The 17,411-nt window shown below is 43.8% G+C and overlaps 1 protein-coding gene across 2 annotated transcripts; it reads right to left on the bottom strand.

The window, feature by feature from the left end:
• Positions 1–872: 872 nt before the first annotated feature.
• Positions 873–13,633, bottom strand: LOC114665770 (protein scribble homolog). Of its 2 annotated transcripts, XM_051919156.1 has the most exons (7): positions 12,661–13,633; positions 11,197–11,379; positions 8,711–8,800; positions 8,421–8,498; positions 5,883–6,170; positions 3,357–3,449; positions 873–1,198 (listed from the first exon to the last, which is right to left on the bottom strand). In XM_051919156.1, exons 1-7 carry the CDS (start codon positions 12,808–12,810, stop codon positions 1,055–1,057), a joined length of 1,026 nt encoding a protein of 341 aa, XP_051775116.1. In that variant the 5' UTR covers positions 12,811–13,633; the 3' UTR covers positions 873–1,054. The 2 variants fall into 2 exon arrangements, with proteins under 2 accessions (XP_051775116.1, XP_051775117.1); XM_051919157.1 differs by lacking the exon at positions 8,711–8,800.
• Positions 13,634–17,411: the final 3,778 nt, after the last annotated feature.

Here is a 17,411-nt window from a genome sequence, read left to right on the forward strand (position 1 = left end):
TCATTACCCGAGAACAAGCCACATAATCTTCCTTCATTTCATTCACAAGCTGAATCATTACCCGAGAATGAATCGCACAATTCTCGTTCATTTGATTTCCAAATGGAATCAGTACCTGAGAATTAGGAGCAGGATTCTCGTTTATTTGCTTTGCAAGTTGAATCATTACCTGAAAACGAAGCACCCAATTCTTGTGTATGTGATTTGAGAATGAAATCAGTACCAGAGAATTAGGAGCAGAAATCGTGATCACTTGATTCACAAGCTGAATCATTACCCGAGAACGAGCCACACAATTCTCGTTTATTTGATTTGCAAACAGAATGAGTACCTAAGAATTAGGAGCATGACTCTCATATTTTTGCTTTGCGAGTTGAATCATTACCTGAAAACGAGGCACACAATCGTCATTCATTTGATTCTAATCTTTACCTGAGAAGTCCTCCCCAGTCATGAATATTGATGAGTTACCACAGAGCAGCAAAACATTTCAAATATTCCTGAGTTTTGTTGCACAATGATTTGTTTTATCCACTAGATGGCAGCAGAGTGCTGCCCCCAAGTGTTATTCAGGTTTAACGCAACACGTCAGGCCTCCCAAGAGACACTCGGGGTTAACCATCTTTACACAGAACTCCAAGCCCAAGAGACGCTATGGATTAAACTGAGGAGTTTAATCAAACCGACACCTCTTTAGGAACATGGGAGGGCACCCTGCTGTGACACAGGAGGACATGTAGACACCACACTGAAAAAAGCTGCTGAACCCAAGGCTGCAGCAACAATACACCAGTGCTGCCCTCTGGTGCCATGCCAGGTGATTTATAAGACTTTTTTAAGGAAAGCACACTCGCTTACTTACTAGTGAAACGTTTTATTGACACAATCCAGATGGCACACATGATTGTGATCGCTGTGACTCCTGCAGATGTTTTGGTTCGTTTCCCTCCCACGTGTATCTCCTAGTAAGGCGTATTTAATTTTTCATGACATATTTACACCAATGTGCCCAACAAAGTCCATCTCACTCTGGGCCGGAGGTCCTTGAAGGAGGCTAGAAGGCGTGATTGAAGTAGTTTGGGCCATCCGGAGTGTCGGCACCATCAAGGTCATCGGGATCATCCTCGTCGGGGTCCTGGGTCAGCTGCTCCACATCCTCATCCGAAGTTGAAGGGTGCGTAAGAATGATCCGGGGAATCTTGGGGAGAAATCAAGGAAGACAAAGGGGACAGAGAGTTAACTCGGGGTTTGGTTGGCAGCTACAGCACACAGCTGGGCACTGATGGATGCTGTGAAGGAAAACTTCACTCAGAATTGATTTATTTGTAATGTTGGTTGAGAAAAGGAAAAAAAATAAATATCTCACGGTTTCATGAAGAATGAAGATAACACTTTTTCTGGTAGAATAAATGGCCATGGTGACCGACGTTGGATAACTGCATATAAAGTCAAATATAGCCAAGGAAAAAGATCTCACGTTCATCAAGTGGCATAACCCACATGTCAAGTCATCCAGTCACATGCTCATAACACCTCAAATACCTGAGTTTTTATGAACATACTGTTAACCTGGCTGTGCTACCCGTTTAAGACAGTTGAAATCTCAATAATCAGCATAGAGCTCAGCGTTAAACACTTGCAGTGTACCATCTTTTGAAAAATATTTTGTGATGCATGTACTAATAAAATGTATTGCATTTGTCATACCAACTTACGGCGCATCACAAGCATTTGTAGGAATAAAATGCATTACTACAAATGTTTGTGATGCACCATCTGTTGGAATGGCATATGCAATGCAGTTTACTTCTTCAAATGTTTGTGATCTGCCATCTGTTGGAATGATAAATGCAATGCTTAGGTCTCTGTTATATGCCATTCGGTATGGGATTTGTAAAAGCCGTGCCAATGTTTGTGATACGCCATCTGTTGAAATGATAAATGCAATACATAGGTCTCTGTTATATGCCATTTGAGTTCAAACACAAGAAGTTTTTATTTTACAGTACCTTCAGAATTAATGTTTGAGATGCGCCATCTATTGTAATGAGAAATGCTATGCATTTTATTACTAGAAATGTTTGTGATGTGCCATCTGTTGGAATGATAAATGCAATGCTTAGGTCTCTGTTAAATGCCATTTGAGCTCAAACACAAGATGTTTTTTTTTATTTTACAGTACCTTCAGTGTTAATGTTTGTGATGTAGCATCTGTTGGAATGATAAATGCAATGCATAGGTCTCTGCTATATGCCATTTGGTATGAGATTCATAAAAGCAGTGACAATGTTTGTGATGTGTCATCATTTGGAATGACATGTGCAATGCCTTTTATTTCTGCAAATGCTTGAAGTGTACCATCTGTTGGAATGATAAATGCAATGCATGGGTCTCTGCTATATGCCATTTGGTATGAGATTCATAAAAGCAGTGACAATGTTTGTGATGTGTCATCATTTGGAATGACATGTGCAATGCCTTTTATTTCTGCAAATGCTTGAGGTGTACTCTCTGTTGGAATGATAAATGCAATGCATGGGTTTGCATTATATACCACTTGGTACAGGATTCATGAAAGCAGTGTCATTGTTTATAATGCACCCTCTGTTGGAATGACGAATGGAATGTATTTTATTGCTATGATACTGGCCAAACATGATCTTAGGACAAACTAGTTTAGACCAGGCCAAGTCAGTTTGTCCGAAGCACAATAGGATGAATCGGTTTAGTCTAGGAAAGTGCGACTACAGGCCAAATTAGTTTAAAATGGGACAAATCATTTTGTCTTGGGAGCTCGACATTGATTTCAGGATAATCTAGTTCGGACTAGGTTCATCCAGTCATGCTTTGGACAAACTGATTTGGCCAATTCTCAACTATTTTATCCTAAAATCAGGCTTGGTTGGTAAGAGCTACAAACATTTGTGGTGTGCCCTCTGTTGGAATGATAAATGCAACACATAGGTTTCTGTTATATGTCATTTGGTATGGGATTCGGAAAAGCAGTGGTAATGTTTTTTGGTGCCCCATCTGTTGGAATGACAAATGCAATGCATGTTATTGCTACAAAAGTTTGTGATGCGCCTCCTGTTGGAGCGACAGACATTAGCTACCGAACGGACACACAAGACATTGATCCTCTTGTTAAAGTGGATAGCCATCTCGAGAAGACATTTTGGTGAATAAAAATGGAATATAAAAGAAAACCAAGTAGTCTGCTTAGAACATTTGAACAGTTCTGATGAGGACAGAACAAACCTCGTCAATTCCATTCATTTCAAATTCCCTAAAGTAACACAGAGTTGAATGATTGAAGTGTTTGTTTTGTTTTTTATTCCTTTAACTGAAACCCTTACCGTCATCGTGCTTTTCACAACTGGAGCCCCACTGTTTGTGGTTGAAGCCTCTGGGCTGTCGACAGTTAAGTTGTCTTCTGCCATCGAGGAGCCCTGAAACAGGAAGGCAAAGAGAAAGTTTAGAGCGCCATCTGGTGGGCGACCACAATGCTGTGATTTACCGCGTTCTCAGGCTGGACACCAAACACTTGACTATTTCTCTGTGTCCGTGACGTTGACTTTCATTCCAAATTTCCAGTTAACTTTTTTTTAAAGACAATTCAAGCCTTTCATTAATTTCTTTATCCATAAGGACTTCAAAATGAATCGTTCTTCAACAGGAGCTCCACGGGACGTCTGTGCCCAGTGTGTTGTTTCCATTAGAGATTTGCAGGCAGCAAATTTCATAAGGGTTCATCTAATCATGCTTCGGACAAACTGGTTTGGCCTAGTCTGAAGTAGTTTGTCCTAAAATCGGTTTTGGCCAGTTACAGCTACAAACATTTGTGATGTGCCATCTGTTGGAATAATAAATGCAATGCATAGGTCTCTGTGATATGCCATTTGGTATGGGATTAGTAAAAGCAGTGCTAATGTTTGTGATGCACCATCTGTTGGAATGACAATGACCTGCCTATGGCAGGTACAACAACAGCACACTAAATAACAGACGGCATGGGTTTATGAGAGGAAGGTCCATCAAACCAACTTAAGATTTTTTTTTTTTTTGAACAGGCAACTACAACAGTTGACAAAAACAAAGCTTATGACAGAAATGACACTGACGTCCACAAAGCCTGCAACTCGGTCGTCACACTTCAGAGATTCCGGGGACTTACAGAACTGGACTTGCGGTTGGTTAACCGGCAGGAGACAAAGAACACAGAGAAGAGGAGAGTGAAGTGAGGTCTTTAGTGGAGTCCCTCAGGGGGTCTTGTCCTTGGACCCTCGTTACTTTTTCTGATTTATATTAGTGACTACTAGTAAACTTGTGAAATCTGCAGGAATGGCAGACACTGAGGAGGCAGCTACCACAATTCATAAAGAGTCGGGCGAACACCAGGAACACGGAGGTTAATGGAGAAAAGTGCAAAGTGCTACACGTGGGCAAAAGGAACGTCCGTTATTAATACAAGATGGCAGACACTGAGCTACAGGGGAGCGGCCTCTGGAAGGGATTTAGAGGTTCACGCTAACACAGCGTTTTCATCGATTAAAACGTTAGATTAGAATAGAAATGGAGACACGATATGCTCAGACTATTGAATGCACCAGTGAGACCACATCTGGAGTTTTGGGCGCAGTTCTACAAAAAAAAGACATAGCAGCACCTGAAGTGGCTCAGAGGAGAGCAACGAGGAGCATCCCAGGAGTCGGACTGTGACAGAGGAGACGGCGTGGGGACCTCATCCAGGTCTTCAAAATCTTCAATGGTGTTGATAAAGTAGATCCAGTATAGTCAGTCAGTCAGTCAGTCAGTACCCAACCCGTTATATCTTAACTACAGGCTCACGGGGGTCTGCAGGAGCCAATCCCAGCCAACTATTTTCCCGTATAGCCCGGAAGTACTCCAAAGTCACAGGGACTGAAGAACAGAAGTACTTACGGGCTGAAGAAAAATCTAAGTCTTCATCTGACCCAGAAGTGCTATTGAATCACATGGACTGAAGGACAGGAGCACGTCCGGGTCAAGGACTATTTAAAGGACTGGTGCAGACCCAGCAAGCTGAGCCGGAGTTGGGAGGGAGGGTGACGGAGCTGCTGGGAGTGGAGGATTGGTTTATTGTATTGTGATTGTGATTATTGGTTTATGGTGCTGGAGGTGCTTTGGGGCACTTTGAAGAAGAAAACTAAAATCCTTCTGTGTGCTTTTAAACCAGCGTCTGCATCGGTCTGTTGGCTTTCACGGGGCAACAGCGCCCTCAAGTGTCCACATACTTACAGGGGCCTGGGGTTTTCAAGGTTTCCCTTTTCTCGTGACATTTAAGCCTGGCTTTATAGCCTGCGTCTGGAGTGTTACTGTATGATTGTTGTATTCGATTAATTCTACAAAGCGTTTTTTAAGACTTCTACGCGTGTCTCTTTGGGGGGTCTGACCTCAAGAATTTCAATTTCGTCCCTCGTTTCTTGTTGTCTTCATTCCATTTCTTCATGACGTCACGTTGGATTCTTGCGAGCACAAGAGTTTTTGGAGTCTCGTGTCTGCTAAGGGATTTCCCAGGATTCCCTGGGAGTATGCGGCACACGTGAGGTCATCGATGCGACCCGCTAAAGGGTCAGCAGTGGCGTTCCCTTCTCATCCGAGTTTGGGTCGACTGAACGTTTGCTGTGCGATTTTTCTGCTCGTCTTCCTTGACGTTTTTTCCCTTCAAGTGGTCTTGATTTGACTTCTGACTGACGGCTTGTGATTTTTATTTAGCGTTTTCCAGTTCATCTCTCAGGTATCGACCCTCACACGTATTTCTCACCCCTTTAATTAAAACATGGAGTTGGGGGTCCAGCCAGGCCAATCAAAGGGCCCTTTTACTCCTCCAGGCTGCCACTTACCACTGTGTCTCCATTGCAGACTCCGCCCACCACCCTGTTGTCCAATTGAAACTCAGTGCTGTACTTTGATGGACAGCCCCAGCTGGCACTTTCATCCTCCTCCTCCTCCTCCTCCGGCTCATATTGCCTCAGTCTGCCCGCCACCTCGACCTCCGGCTTAGCGGTTTGCTGATTCTCCATGATGGTCGGCTCCTCTCTCAGGACCACAATCTTGATGGAGCTGCCGGCGTTCTTCAGGGCACTCACCGCCTCGTAGTGAGTGACGTCTTCAAAGTTCATTCCATTCACCTCAAAAAAAAAAAAAAGAACACACACCTGATGTGACTTTGTAGACATAATGGGGTCTCAGCTGTGTTCTTTATACTAATAAACGTAGAAGGAAATCAATCTGACAGAACGAGAAGCAGTGAACATGTGAAGTAAACCCAAATGACGCCCCTCCATGCCACGTTCTGCCCTGCATCGCCAGGAACCGTAGCCATGCCAGCCAACCACAGCACTCCACTCGACCAGCTAGTTATGTTTGGAAACAGCAGAATCCCCAGTCATGGATGGAGACCCCCGAATGCTCCGTTCATTTATGATCCAGGAAGCTCCAGAAGCATCAAATTATGGAACAGAATAATCCTCAGGCATGGCGGTGGCAGCAGCAGCGGGTCTCCTCACATGCAGGGCACCTGGGCTGAGGCCTATAAATGGAGCCCACCAGAGGTGTGCTAGAACCTTCTCACTTGGAGAATGGTGGCCGATGGTAATAGCAGTTGTCCCCTCGTGGAATCGTCCAGGGGTGGGGATAATCGAGGACGATCGTCTGAGCAACGTCATTGCATAATCAACGCACGGCGACCCACCATAACCCACTTCACAACCCATCGCCATTAAATACAACGCTAACTCACGACCCAATGGTGGCAACCCGAGACATGACCCAAAGCTTATAGCGATGGCTGACCGCCCCTCCTTTAGGTTTGATACAACCCCACGTAATCGCTGACACGTCTCGTTGGACTGGCAGAGTGACACTTTGTCCGAGGTGACTTACAAATGTCTTGAGAGAAACAATCGGTTACTGGAGCCCAGGCAGGAGAAGGGACCTGCTGAGGGTCACACACTGGTGTCAGAGTGGGATCTGAACTCACCACCTCAGGGTTTGAAATCTAAAGCCTTAACCCCGAGGCCGCACCACCTGCCTCTTCTCAGTCTATCCATCCATCTATCTGCTCACCTGGTGACCCATCAATTTGCCCATTCAGTGATTTTCCTTTTCACTCATCCATCCATCCACACATCCTTCTCATTGCTGCCACATCCAACTTCTTCACTGGCCAAGTCTCAGCTCCATACACCATTGGTGGTCTCATAAACCTGACCTTTAACTTTTAACCTTCTTCCAATTGTTCCATCCACACTGCACTCTGTCAGGTCAGGTTGGGGGGCCTGCATTGCTACCTCACATGGCTGCAACCACGACATGATGAAACATCTCAGGGTCCTGATTGGCAACCCCCCCCCAGGCAGAAACGCAGTCCAGTTCCCCCCCCCCCCTCATCTACTGCAGCCAGGTGTTATGTGGGTGACCCCTTGGCCTGGTCCAGCCACTCGGGTCCTCAACAATGAGGGTCCTGTGAGTGGGATCACCCTCGGGTAATGGCAGCACATGGGCGTAGTGCCGTAACTGACACCCCCTCACAATGCTGGTCATGTGCCTCATTCAGGACTCCATGAGCAACACAAAGTCACACCAGCGGGACCCAAGGACCCTCTGAAGAGACCCATATGAAGGAGTCCAGTCTCAGTCTCAGGTCACTGGATGGCGTCCATGTCTCACAAACAGGGAGCACCAGGACTCTAAAGACTTGGACCTTCGTCCTTTTGTTGAGATATCGGGAGCTCCACAGACCCCTTTAAAGTGACCTCATGACCCCCCCCCCCAAAACCCATCTATTGACTTCATAGGAAGAGTCACCAGAGTCACATGAATGTCACTGCCCAGGTCAGTAAACTTCTCAATGACGCGGTCCATTCTCTCCGCAGACGGACACACGGCTGACGTCTGGTCCTCAATCTTTAAATGTCTCCGCTCTTTTCTTTTGATCCCCCTGCAGGTTAACTTCCAAATCCTGGTCATCAATAACCCTCAGATATTCCATCACCACCCCAATCTGCTCATCCATCTATGTGCTCATCCACCACCCACCTGTCAAGCCATCCATTTCCCTGTTTGGTGTCATCATTTATGCCAGCCGGATAGAACAGGATAAGACAAATCTGGAGAATTCCTAATGCCAACCCTTAAAAAGTCCACCAAACACACACAAAAAGAGGATACGGCTCCACGCAGGCTAAATGGCGCTTGGCATCACGTGACCGTCCATCACCTGCCTGGCCATTCACAGAACACACATGAGGTGATGCAATCATCCAGAAGGACCTTTTAAACAAATGGTGGCACAAATCTGAGAAAGTGAGGTGGGCATGGAACCAAACAGAAGAAAAAGAAAATATATGAACTATTCAAAGAAATCTGAACTCGCCCACCTCCAACACTCGGTCGCCAACTTTGATGCCCACCACGTCTGCCGCTCCTCTCCTTGAAATGCGAGAGATGAAAACTCCCTGCAAGAAAGAAGAAGCCGTCAGATGGGGAGCCTGCAGAGAATGTGGAGAGCGGAGTGAGGGAGATGGGATGGCACCCGGGCTGCAGGGTCACCCGCTTGGCATGACACGACAGGCCTCAGCTGATGGCCTCTTGTGGTTTCCCTGTTAGGTCGTCGTCTCCTCAAGGGGCCTGAGAGGACCTGGTGGGGCGGAGACGTCGCTGCGTTTACCTCTTTGTTCTCCTTGTACGGTGGGGACCCCTTCCCTCCAGCAATGCTGACGCCAAGGCTCCCGTTCAGAGTCGACACTCGGATGTGCAGCTGTAAAGTACAAGATGGCAGTGGGTGAACGTGCGGCCGCACAAGGAGAAGTGAGGGGCATCACCATTCACTTTGCCGATTCAATTCTTCCAAACTACGCATTTAAGTGAATCGATTCACCCAACAGAAAAACAAAACAAAATTATTTATTTAATTACAATGTTTATTACATTAATGATAAATATGCTGGCATATCGTATTGTATGACATTAATCACTTTGAAAGCTCAAAGCATGACAATATGAAATAAGTATGGTCAAAAATCAGAAGTCAACGAGAATCATGCGACTGCTTCTCAGGTCACAGTTGCATGATTCGCTTCTCAGATCAAATGAACAAGAATCATGTGACTCATTCACGAATCGAAAGAACGAGAATCATGTGACTCATTCACGAATCGGATGAACGAGAATCATGCATCAGGTACGTGCAGAACTTTCACACATGTGCACTGTAATCGTACTGCACGTCACACTTTATGGCGCCAGCCAATCTGCTTCACTCACACATTAATAATTTCTTCCGTATACACGCATGTGTGATGTCGCTAGCTGATCGGCACTCCAGCCAGATTTGCGGATGCACAACTCACAATATTTTCATTCACTGACCATAATGAGAATTTTCTGAAAACACTTTGTACTTCTTGGTAGGTTCATTATGCGTTGTGTCTTCACTGCTGGATTAAACGCGTTCAGCTCCTCGTGGTGTAGAGCAGATCAGGCAGTGACAGGGACAGCCCCCCCGAGGTATATAAATAAATAAACAAAGACTATTGTACCGTTATGAGTCACTCAAAAAACTTCAGTTCCTCCGTCCCCTTTGACCTCAAGGCATTTCATTGAGTTCTGCAAAATTCCTGAACCTTTCCACAATTTTACAAAATGCAAGGCAAAGCAAATTCACCGGAGTTCACTCCTCAGTAATCGTTACCCGAGAACGAGGCACACGACTCTCAGTCATTCAGTTCCTAACGCCTCATTAGAATACAGTCATGTGACACACATTATCAGCATGTTTAATTATATATAATTATGAATTAATTCTTTGATTAGTATCTGAAAGAATTATTTGATATAATTATGAATGAATTATTTAATTATCTGAATAAATTATTTGAATTATGAATTATCTGAATGAACCATTTGATATATTAATGAATTATTTGATTATCTGAATGAATTATTTGAAATAATTATGAATTATTATCTGAATGAACCATTTGATATAATTATTAATGAATTATTTGATTATCTGAATGAATTATTTGAAATAATTATGAATTATCTGAATGAATTATTCTGTGGTGGGTTGGCACCCTGCCCAGGATTGGTTCCTGCCTTGTGCCCTGTGTTGGCTGGGATTGGCTCCAGCAGACCCCCATGACCCTGTGTTCGGATTCAGCGGGTTGGAAAATGGATGGATGGATGAATTATTTGATATAATTATGAATTATTATCTGAATGGATTATTTGATGTAATTATGAATGAATTATTTATTATTTGATTATCTGAATGAATTGATATAATTATACATAAATTATTTGATTATTATCTGATTTATCATCATTTGATTATTATCTGAAAGAATTATTTGATAATTATGAATTATTTATTACTATTTGATTATTATCTGAATGAATTATTTAATTATGATTTGATTATTATCTGAATGAATTATTTAATTATTATTACTTTATTATTTGAATGAATTATTTGATTATTATGATTTGATTATCATCTAAATGATTTGATTATTATCTGAATTATTTATTATTTGATTTATCTGAATGCAATTTATTATTTAATTTTTATCTGAATTAATTAAATTATCTGAATTAATTATTTAATTATTTTGATTATTATCTGAATGAATTATTTGATTATCTGAATTATTTAATTATTGATTATTATCTGAATGCAATTATTTGATTATTATGATTTGATTATTATCTGAATTAATTAATTATTATTTGATTATTATCTGAATTAATTATTTGATTATCTGAATGCAATTATTTGATTATTATGATTTGATTATTATCTGATTTATTTATTATTATTTGATTATTATCTGAATTATTATTTGATTATTATCTGAATGAATTATTTGATTTTATGTTTGCGATGCGATTCATGCACAGGGAAACTGCGCCTCCTGCCCCACTGACAGTATTTTAAATCACATGGGCCCCCCCTCCCTCCCTCCCCCCGGGCCCTAATAACCTAATTAACTTAATTGATTACTTTGTTGAGTATTTCAGATAACATCAAACCAGTAAAGTGAATCAGATTGCCCCTCACCAGTACCCACGTGTTCGAGTCTTTTCAATTTGGCCAAACTCGTTCACACATGAAGCAGACAGCCATGGTGCACACTAAGGGTGTCCTCTCACCTTCAGTGGTGCTCTTCCGGGGCTCCTCTCGCTGGGCGTGTGGGGGATCAGGTTTGCACCCTTGAGGGACATCGGCGTCGGGGGGCCTTTTTCCTTTTCAGTCAGCACTGGGCTTGGAGGAACTCGTCTCATGGCGTCTTCATCTTGACCAGCAGTGTTGCCTGCACACTTGGCAATGGAATCCTGAAACAGAAGCCAGTCAGTCCACGTTTATTGTCCTCCTTCTGGACCTGCCACTTGGGGTCACCTCAGCAGGGCCAGCCCACCGCAGGACATTCAGGCATGTATAATGAAAAGGAAGTGCAGGAGGAAATCCACACAAACATGGAGAGGACATACAAACACCACACCGAGGGGAGCCACAGAGCGGCTTGTGTTGACGGGTCACATGAAACGCTCACCAAGAATGAACACATCAAGAAATACAAAAAAAAAATTTAATGACAAAACTACACAATGAAATCAATGGTGAAAATGAGACTTGCCTACAGAAACAAAGAGATAAAAACGAGAATAACCAGAGGTGAGTTCAAAGGAAAAGAAAAAAGGATTGGGAGAGCAGCTGCCACCCCGTCACTCCATCTGGGCAAACCGTAAACGGCCAGCAGGAGGACACGAGGCGGTCAGAGCTGCAGCCACAAAGGCCCTCGGGCAGCCAGAACATCAATCTGGACTACTGGGATCAGAGCGCAGTCTCAGTGCAGACACCAGGGGGCGCTCTACTGTGCTGCTTAAAGCTCAATGCCCTTCACTGAGGGCACAAAGTCGACTCCATCCAGTGACCCAGTGGGTCAAAGGGCCAACCTTAAATATCCTGTCACTCCACACCTCATTTTGTGCATAGAAAGTCAACACAAAGGACCCGAGCAGTGGCGCTATACTGTAGGGTTATGTGATAAAATTAAAAAATGAAAGAAAACAGAAAAATATGATGTCAGAGGAGGGGATGTGTAACAATGACAGCCACCATGATAAAAGGTCACAAAATAAAATGATGATGTAGAGAGTAGAGGTAGATGGATATGAAAGGGGCTATAGAACAGACACAGAGGGCACAAAATAACAGATAGAGAGGAAAGGCACTATATGACAGACAGACAGAGATGTGAAAGGCGCTATATAATGGATAGATATTTTAGTATAGTCAGCAGGATGGATGGATAGATAGATAGATAGATAGATAGCTAGATAGATAGATAGATAGATAGATAGATAGATAGATAGATAGATAGATAATGTGAAAGGCACTATATAATAGACAGACAGGTAAATAGCAGGCACAATGCAAGACAATAAGTGACGGAGACAATGAATTCTCTTGTCCATCCACAACGTTGAGTACTTTATAAAACAGATACACAAAGTCACAATATCAGACGGGTACACCATGTAAGGCGCTATACAAGATTCAGAGATGCTCCAGACAAGCAACAAGCCTCAGAGCCGCCCCAAAGCTCCTCTTACTTCTTCACTCTGATCCTCCATTTCTTCTGCTTCTTTCTCCGGACTGGAGCTGAGCTCGGGTGACCAGCCACTGGACAGCCCAGACTTCGATGAAAGCCCACCGTACAGGCGCTCCTTGCCCGACAGAGATGCCCAGCGAATGCCAGACATGTTCCAGCTGTGGGCCGCGCAGCTTGTCGGGGTTTTTTGAATGCTCTTACTGGACACCTGTAGTGAGAGACACAAAGGGCGCACATCTTGAAAGTGGCACACTGCTGTACCCCAAGTGCCTGGCACTGCCCCGTCTCCCTGTGTGATCAGGACTGCTCATTTGCTAGAGCCCATCTTACACTGGCATTACTGCACACGCATAGCGTGACATCGGGATGGAAAGGCGCTATATGAAATCCCAGCACTGACTTCTGCTATACAGGACCGTGGTTGGAGTTCGCTGCAGAAAACATCAAATAAGATGAAACTTCTCAGTGTGGAATCCTAACGAAGACTACAAACAAACAGAATGTCAGCATACAAGAAACAAATGGAAACCAAAACCAGTAAACCAGCTGGCTGCCCAGTCCCCCCCAGTTGTTATTCGACACAGTTGACTTTCAGTGGACAGCATGGTGTGGAGGCTATGAAATAAACCAGCAAGATGCCCAAGTATTCGTCACAAGCTGCCAGTTAAAGCCCTGGCACCGAGGAGTGCGTGGTCACCCAATTACAAGCAGGGTCTTGAACCGCGAGTGTGACGCGCCTGCTGGGGTGAACTCGCTTGTTTTCCACTGCAGGTTTTGCCATTTTGTTTCTGGAAACTTCTAGTGGTGGTCCTATATTTCTCGGGGCCCTGAAGCTTGAACTGTTATGGGGGTCCCTTCAGGGTCTGGGTGATCCTCTTCAATGGGCTGTTTCGACAAAAAAAAAACGTAACCGCTACACGTAGGGGGGTGGGATTCAGAAAAGGACGTGGAACGAGAGACGTCATCGACGTCATGAGACGGATCTCGGCTAAGAGAGGAGAGAACACCAGAAGGACGTCTAACGTGTGCCAAGGCCTTCGACTGTGTGGATCACAACTGACTACGGACAACTTTGCAAAGAATGGGAATCCCAGAAGATCGCATGGCGCGGAACCCGAAACGTGAACCAAGGGGCAGTCGTTCGGACAGAACAAGGGGATACCGAATTGCTTAAAGTCGGGAAGGGTGGGCACCAAGGTTTGTATTCCAGTATGTAATTTGTGTGCTGAGCAAATCATCCAAGAAGCCGGACTACGTGAAGAAGAGTGCGGTGTCAGGACTGGAGATGCAGATGATCCAAACGAAGAGAACGTGAAGGATCAACTGATGAAGATCATAGACCACAGTCTGCACACATCGGAGCATAAAGACGACGAAAATCCTCACAAGTGGATCAGCACGCAACATGGCGGTAAGACGGAGAACAGACCGAGGCTGCGAACGATTTCATTCTACTCAAATCCACGATCAACGTCCCACCACATGGAAACAGCAGTTGGGTAATCAGACGACGGGAAAGTCTGCCGTGAACGAGCTCTCTGAGGTGTAACAAAGCAAAGAGGCGTCTCGAAGGACTGAAGCGGGTCCGACTCCGGCAATGGTGTTCTCGTCTGGGTGCCAAAGCTGGACGACGAATAGGGAAGGTCGATGAAAGAATTGACGCTTTCGAGTGACGGAGCAGGCGGAGAATGTTGAACGTACCAAAGGGACAAACGGGTCTGTGCTGGGAGACGTTCAAGTGGAATGCTCGTTAGTTGGCGAGGATGGCGAAACTACGGCTCACGGTCTTGGGACACGTTGTCAGGGAGGGAAAAGGACATGGTGTCCGGTAAAGTAGAAGGAAGGTGTAAGACTGGAAGGGTCCTGCAGGAGGTGGACTGACACAGCGGCTGGAACACATGGGGGGCAAACAGAGAAGAAATGGCGAGGATGACGTCCCGCTCCGTTGTACGCAGGATCACTAGGACTCGGAAACGACTTGACGGCACCTAACCCCTTCTCATTCAGTAGACGACCAATAAGCGATGTGGACTTGCTTCTGGGGTCCCCCTCCGGGATTAGGGACCCTGAAGCTTAAACTCCATTCGTTTCATAGTAGATCTGCCCCCCTGGAAACGCCGTGTTTCGAGTACCGTAATGATGATGGTAAACGCTTCTTTACTAGCAGAGAGACTTCCAGTCGCCACTCTTTTCACTCATCCGTCAAGTTTCACGGTACACGGATTTCACTTGTCACGCCGCGTAGAGTCCCCTCTGACGGTATTGGGACGGCGAGGCCAATTCGTTTTTATGTTTTCGATGAAGACATTTGGATCAAAAGATGAATGTGAGATGAGAGTTCCGAATTTCAGCTTTTATGGTCAAACGGTAGCGAAACTCGGGATCGAAGAAGAAATGTTGGGACACCAACTGGATGGTCCCGTTAAATTCTTTACGAAAATGGAAAACGTAGAGCATCTGGCTCTCTCGCCCGTCCAGGCAGGTCCTTCTCTCTCATGGAGCTTCGTCTCTGCGGCCAGCTCTGCTCAAAATGGAAATGCAGCCTTCTGGGAATTCCCTCAGAAGGGGCGGAGTCTGTGGATGCAGAATCAGGTGACGAGGTTAGCAACAGAGCCCCCCTCTCAAGAGAGTGACACCCACCAGAGACTGACAATGGCCTGGTGTAACAGACCAGCTGGTATCGGACCCTGTGACTTGACGGGTGGGCACCCTCTCGATTTTAGCCTTGGCTTTCACCTGTGAAGTCCGCGCTCATCATTAAAAAGGATGAACCAACGTCACGGGGCCCGTCAGGAATGGCAGGCAAACCAAATGACACGTCCAAGACACGGTGACCCCACAGGGACAAAGAGAAATCGGGAGTGGATCAAACTGGTTTGAGGCGGATATGGGATTCAGTCATTGTTTCAAAAAAGATAAATATTAGGCTAACCAGGCTGGAGATTATTAGGTGAGAAATTAACAGATAAACTCACTAAAGAAACGGCGTAACGCAGTCAATTAAATAATTAATGGACTCAATGATACAAGTGTGTTATGGAGATATACAGTACCTTTCACATTTATATAGATAGATATGAAAGGCACTATATGATAGATAGATAGATAGATAGATAGATAGATAGATAGATAGATAGATAGATAGATAGATAGATAGATAGATAGATAGATAGAGTGAAAGGCACTACATGATAGATAGATATGAAAGGCACTATATGATAGATAGATAGATAGATAGATAGATAGATAGATAGATAGATAGATAGATAGATAGATAGATAGATAGATAGATAGATAGATAGATAGATAGATAGAGTGAAAGGCACTACATGATAGATAGATATGAAAGGCACTATATGATAGATAGATAGATAGATAGATAGATAGATAGATAGATAGATAGATAGATAGATAGATAGATAGATAGAGTGAAAGGCACTACATGATAGATAGATAGATAGATAGATAGATAGATAGATAGATAGATAGATAGATAGATAGATAGATAGATAGATAGAGTGAAAGGCACTACATGATAGATAGATAGATAGATAGATAGATAGATAGATAGATAGATAGATAGATAGATAGATAGATAGATAGATAGATAGATAGATAGATAATGAATTATGAATCAAAATCTGATTAGACAGTTTGAGATTGCCGTGTAGTAAATTAATTAACAGAAGGACTGGTTCACAAAATTGAAACAAGTGACTGTCATGTCGTAATTTGATGATTAGTTTAATTAGTTAATTAAGTTGGGGGAAGCCTTTCTGTGGCAGTGAATCTATTAATCAATTTATCACCTAACAGACTGAAGCCTTCATAATCCATTTGTGCTACTTATTAATCAATTTTAATCGCATAAGTAATACAAATGAATTAAGAAGGCTTCTGTCTGTTAGGTAACTGATTAATAAATTATATTGTTAATTACAGTAAATACTCGCGTGTAAGTCTTGAAACACGAAAAATCGATCATAAAATCAGACCCTGACTTATACGCCTGTTCAAAAATACGACACTTCATTTTATTTTATTACATCTTCTTGCCTCCTCCAATCTCACATCAGTTTCTCAGACACATCGAGTTTTGTTACCAATTTCTTTCGTAAGCTCGTTTCACGTCTCATTTCTGTTTGGCTGCCATTTAGTGAAGAAAAGAATCAGAGGTCTGGATCCTTAAAAACAGGGCAATTAAAATGAAGGGGAAAGGAGTTCGTTAGCAATGAAAACTGATTAGGAAAAGGGTTAGAATGAAAACCAGCAGCCACTGCGGCCCTCCAGGCCTGGAGTTCGACATCCCTGGCGTAGACTGAGGTTCAAATTGCTGCGTACCAAAACTAACCAGACCCAGGGGTTTATATACCTTTAAAGATACGTTTCGGACGTGACTGAAACAAGTGATAAAGGGGTGCCTACGTGAGACACATATGGGGTGTATTGTATTCAAATGTTTATTATGGGACCTACAGGCTTTACGTGAGTTTCATAGACTTTTATGACACCACTGTGAGTGTGGGACGTGACCGACAGGTGTGTTAATAAATGACAAGCACAGCTCAATAAACAACAGTTGGGGTTCGACACCCATGACCCAGCGGTCACCAAGTCCGGTCCTGGAGGGCCGCAGTGGCTGCAAGTTTTCATTCTAACCCTTTTTTTAAATCGAGTTCCCCGTTTGTGCTGCTAATTAACTCCTTTTCCTTTCATTTTAATTGACTTGTTTTGTAAGATTTGCTCCTCTGA

Source organism: Erpetoichthys calabaricus, chromosome 15 (assembly GCF_900747795.2).
Source record: "Erpetoichthys calabaricus chromosome 15, fErpCal1.3, whole genome shotgun sequence".
Lineage (NCBI taxonomy): Eukaryota > Metazoa > Chordata > Cladistia > Polypteriformes > Polypteridae > Erpetoichthys > Erpetoichthys calabaricus.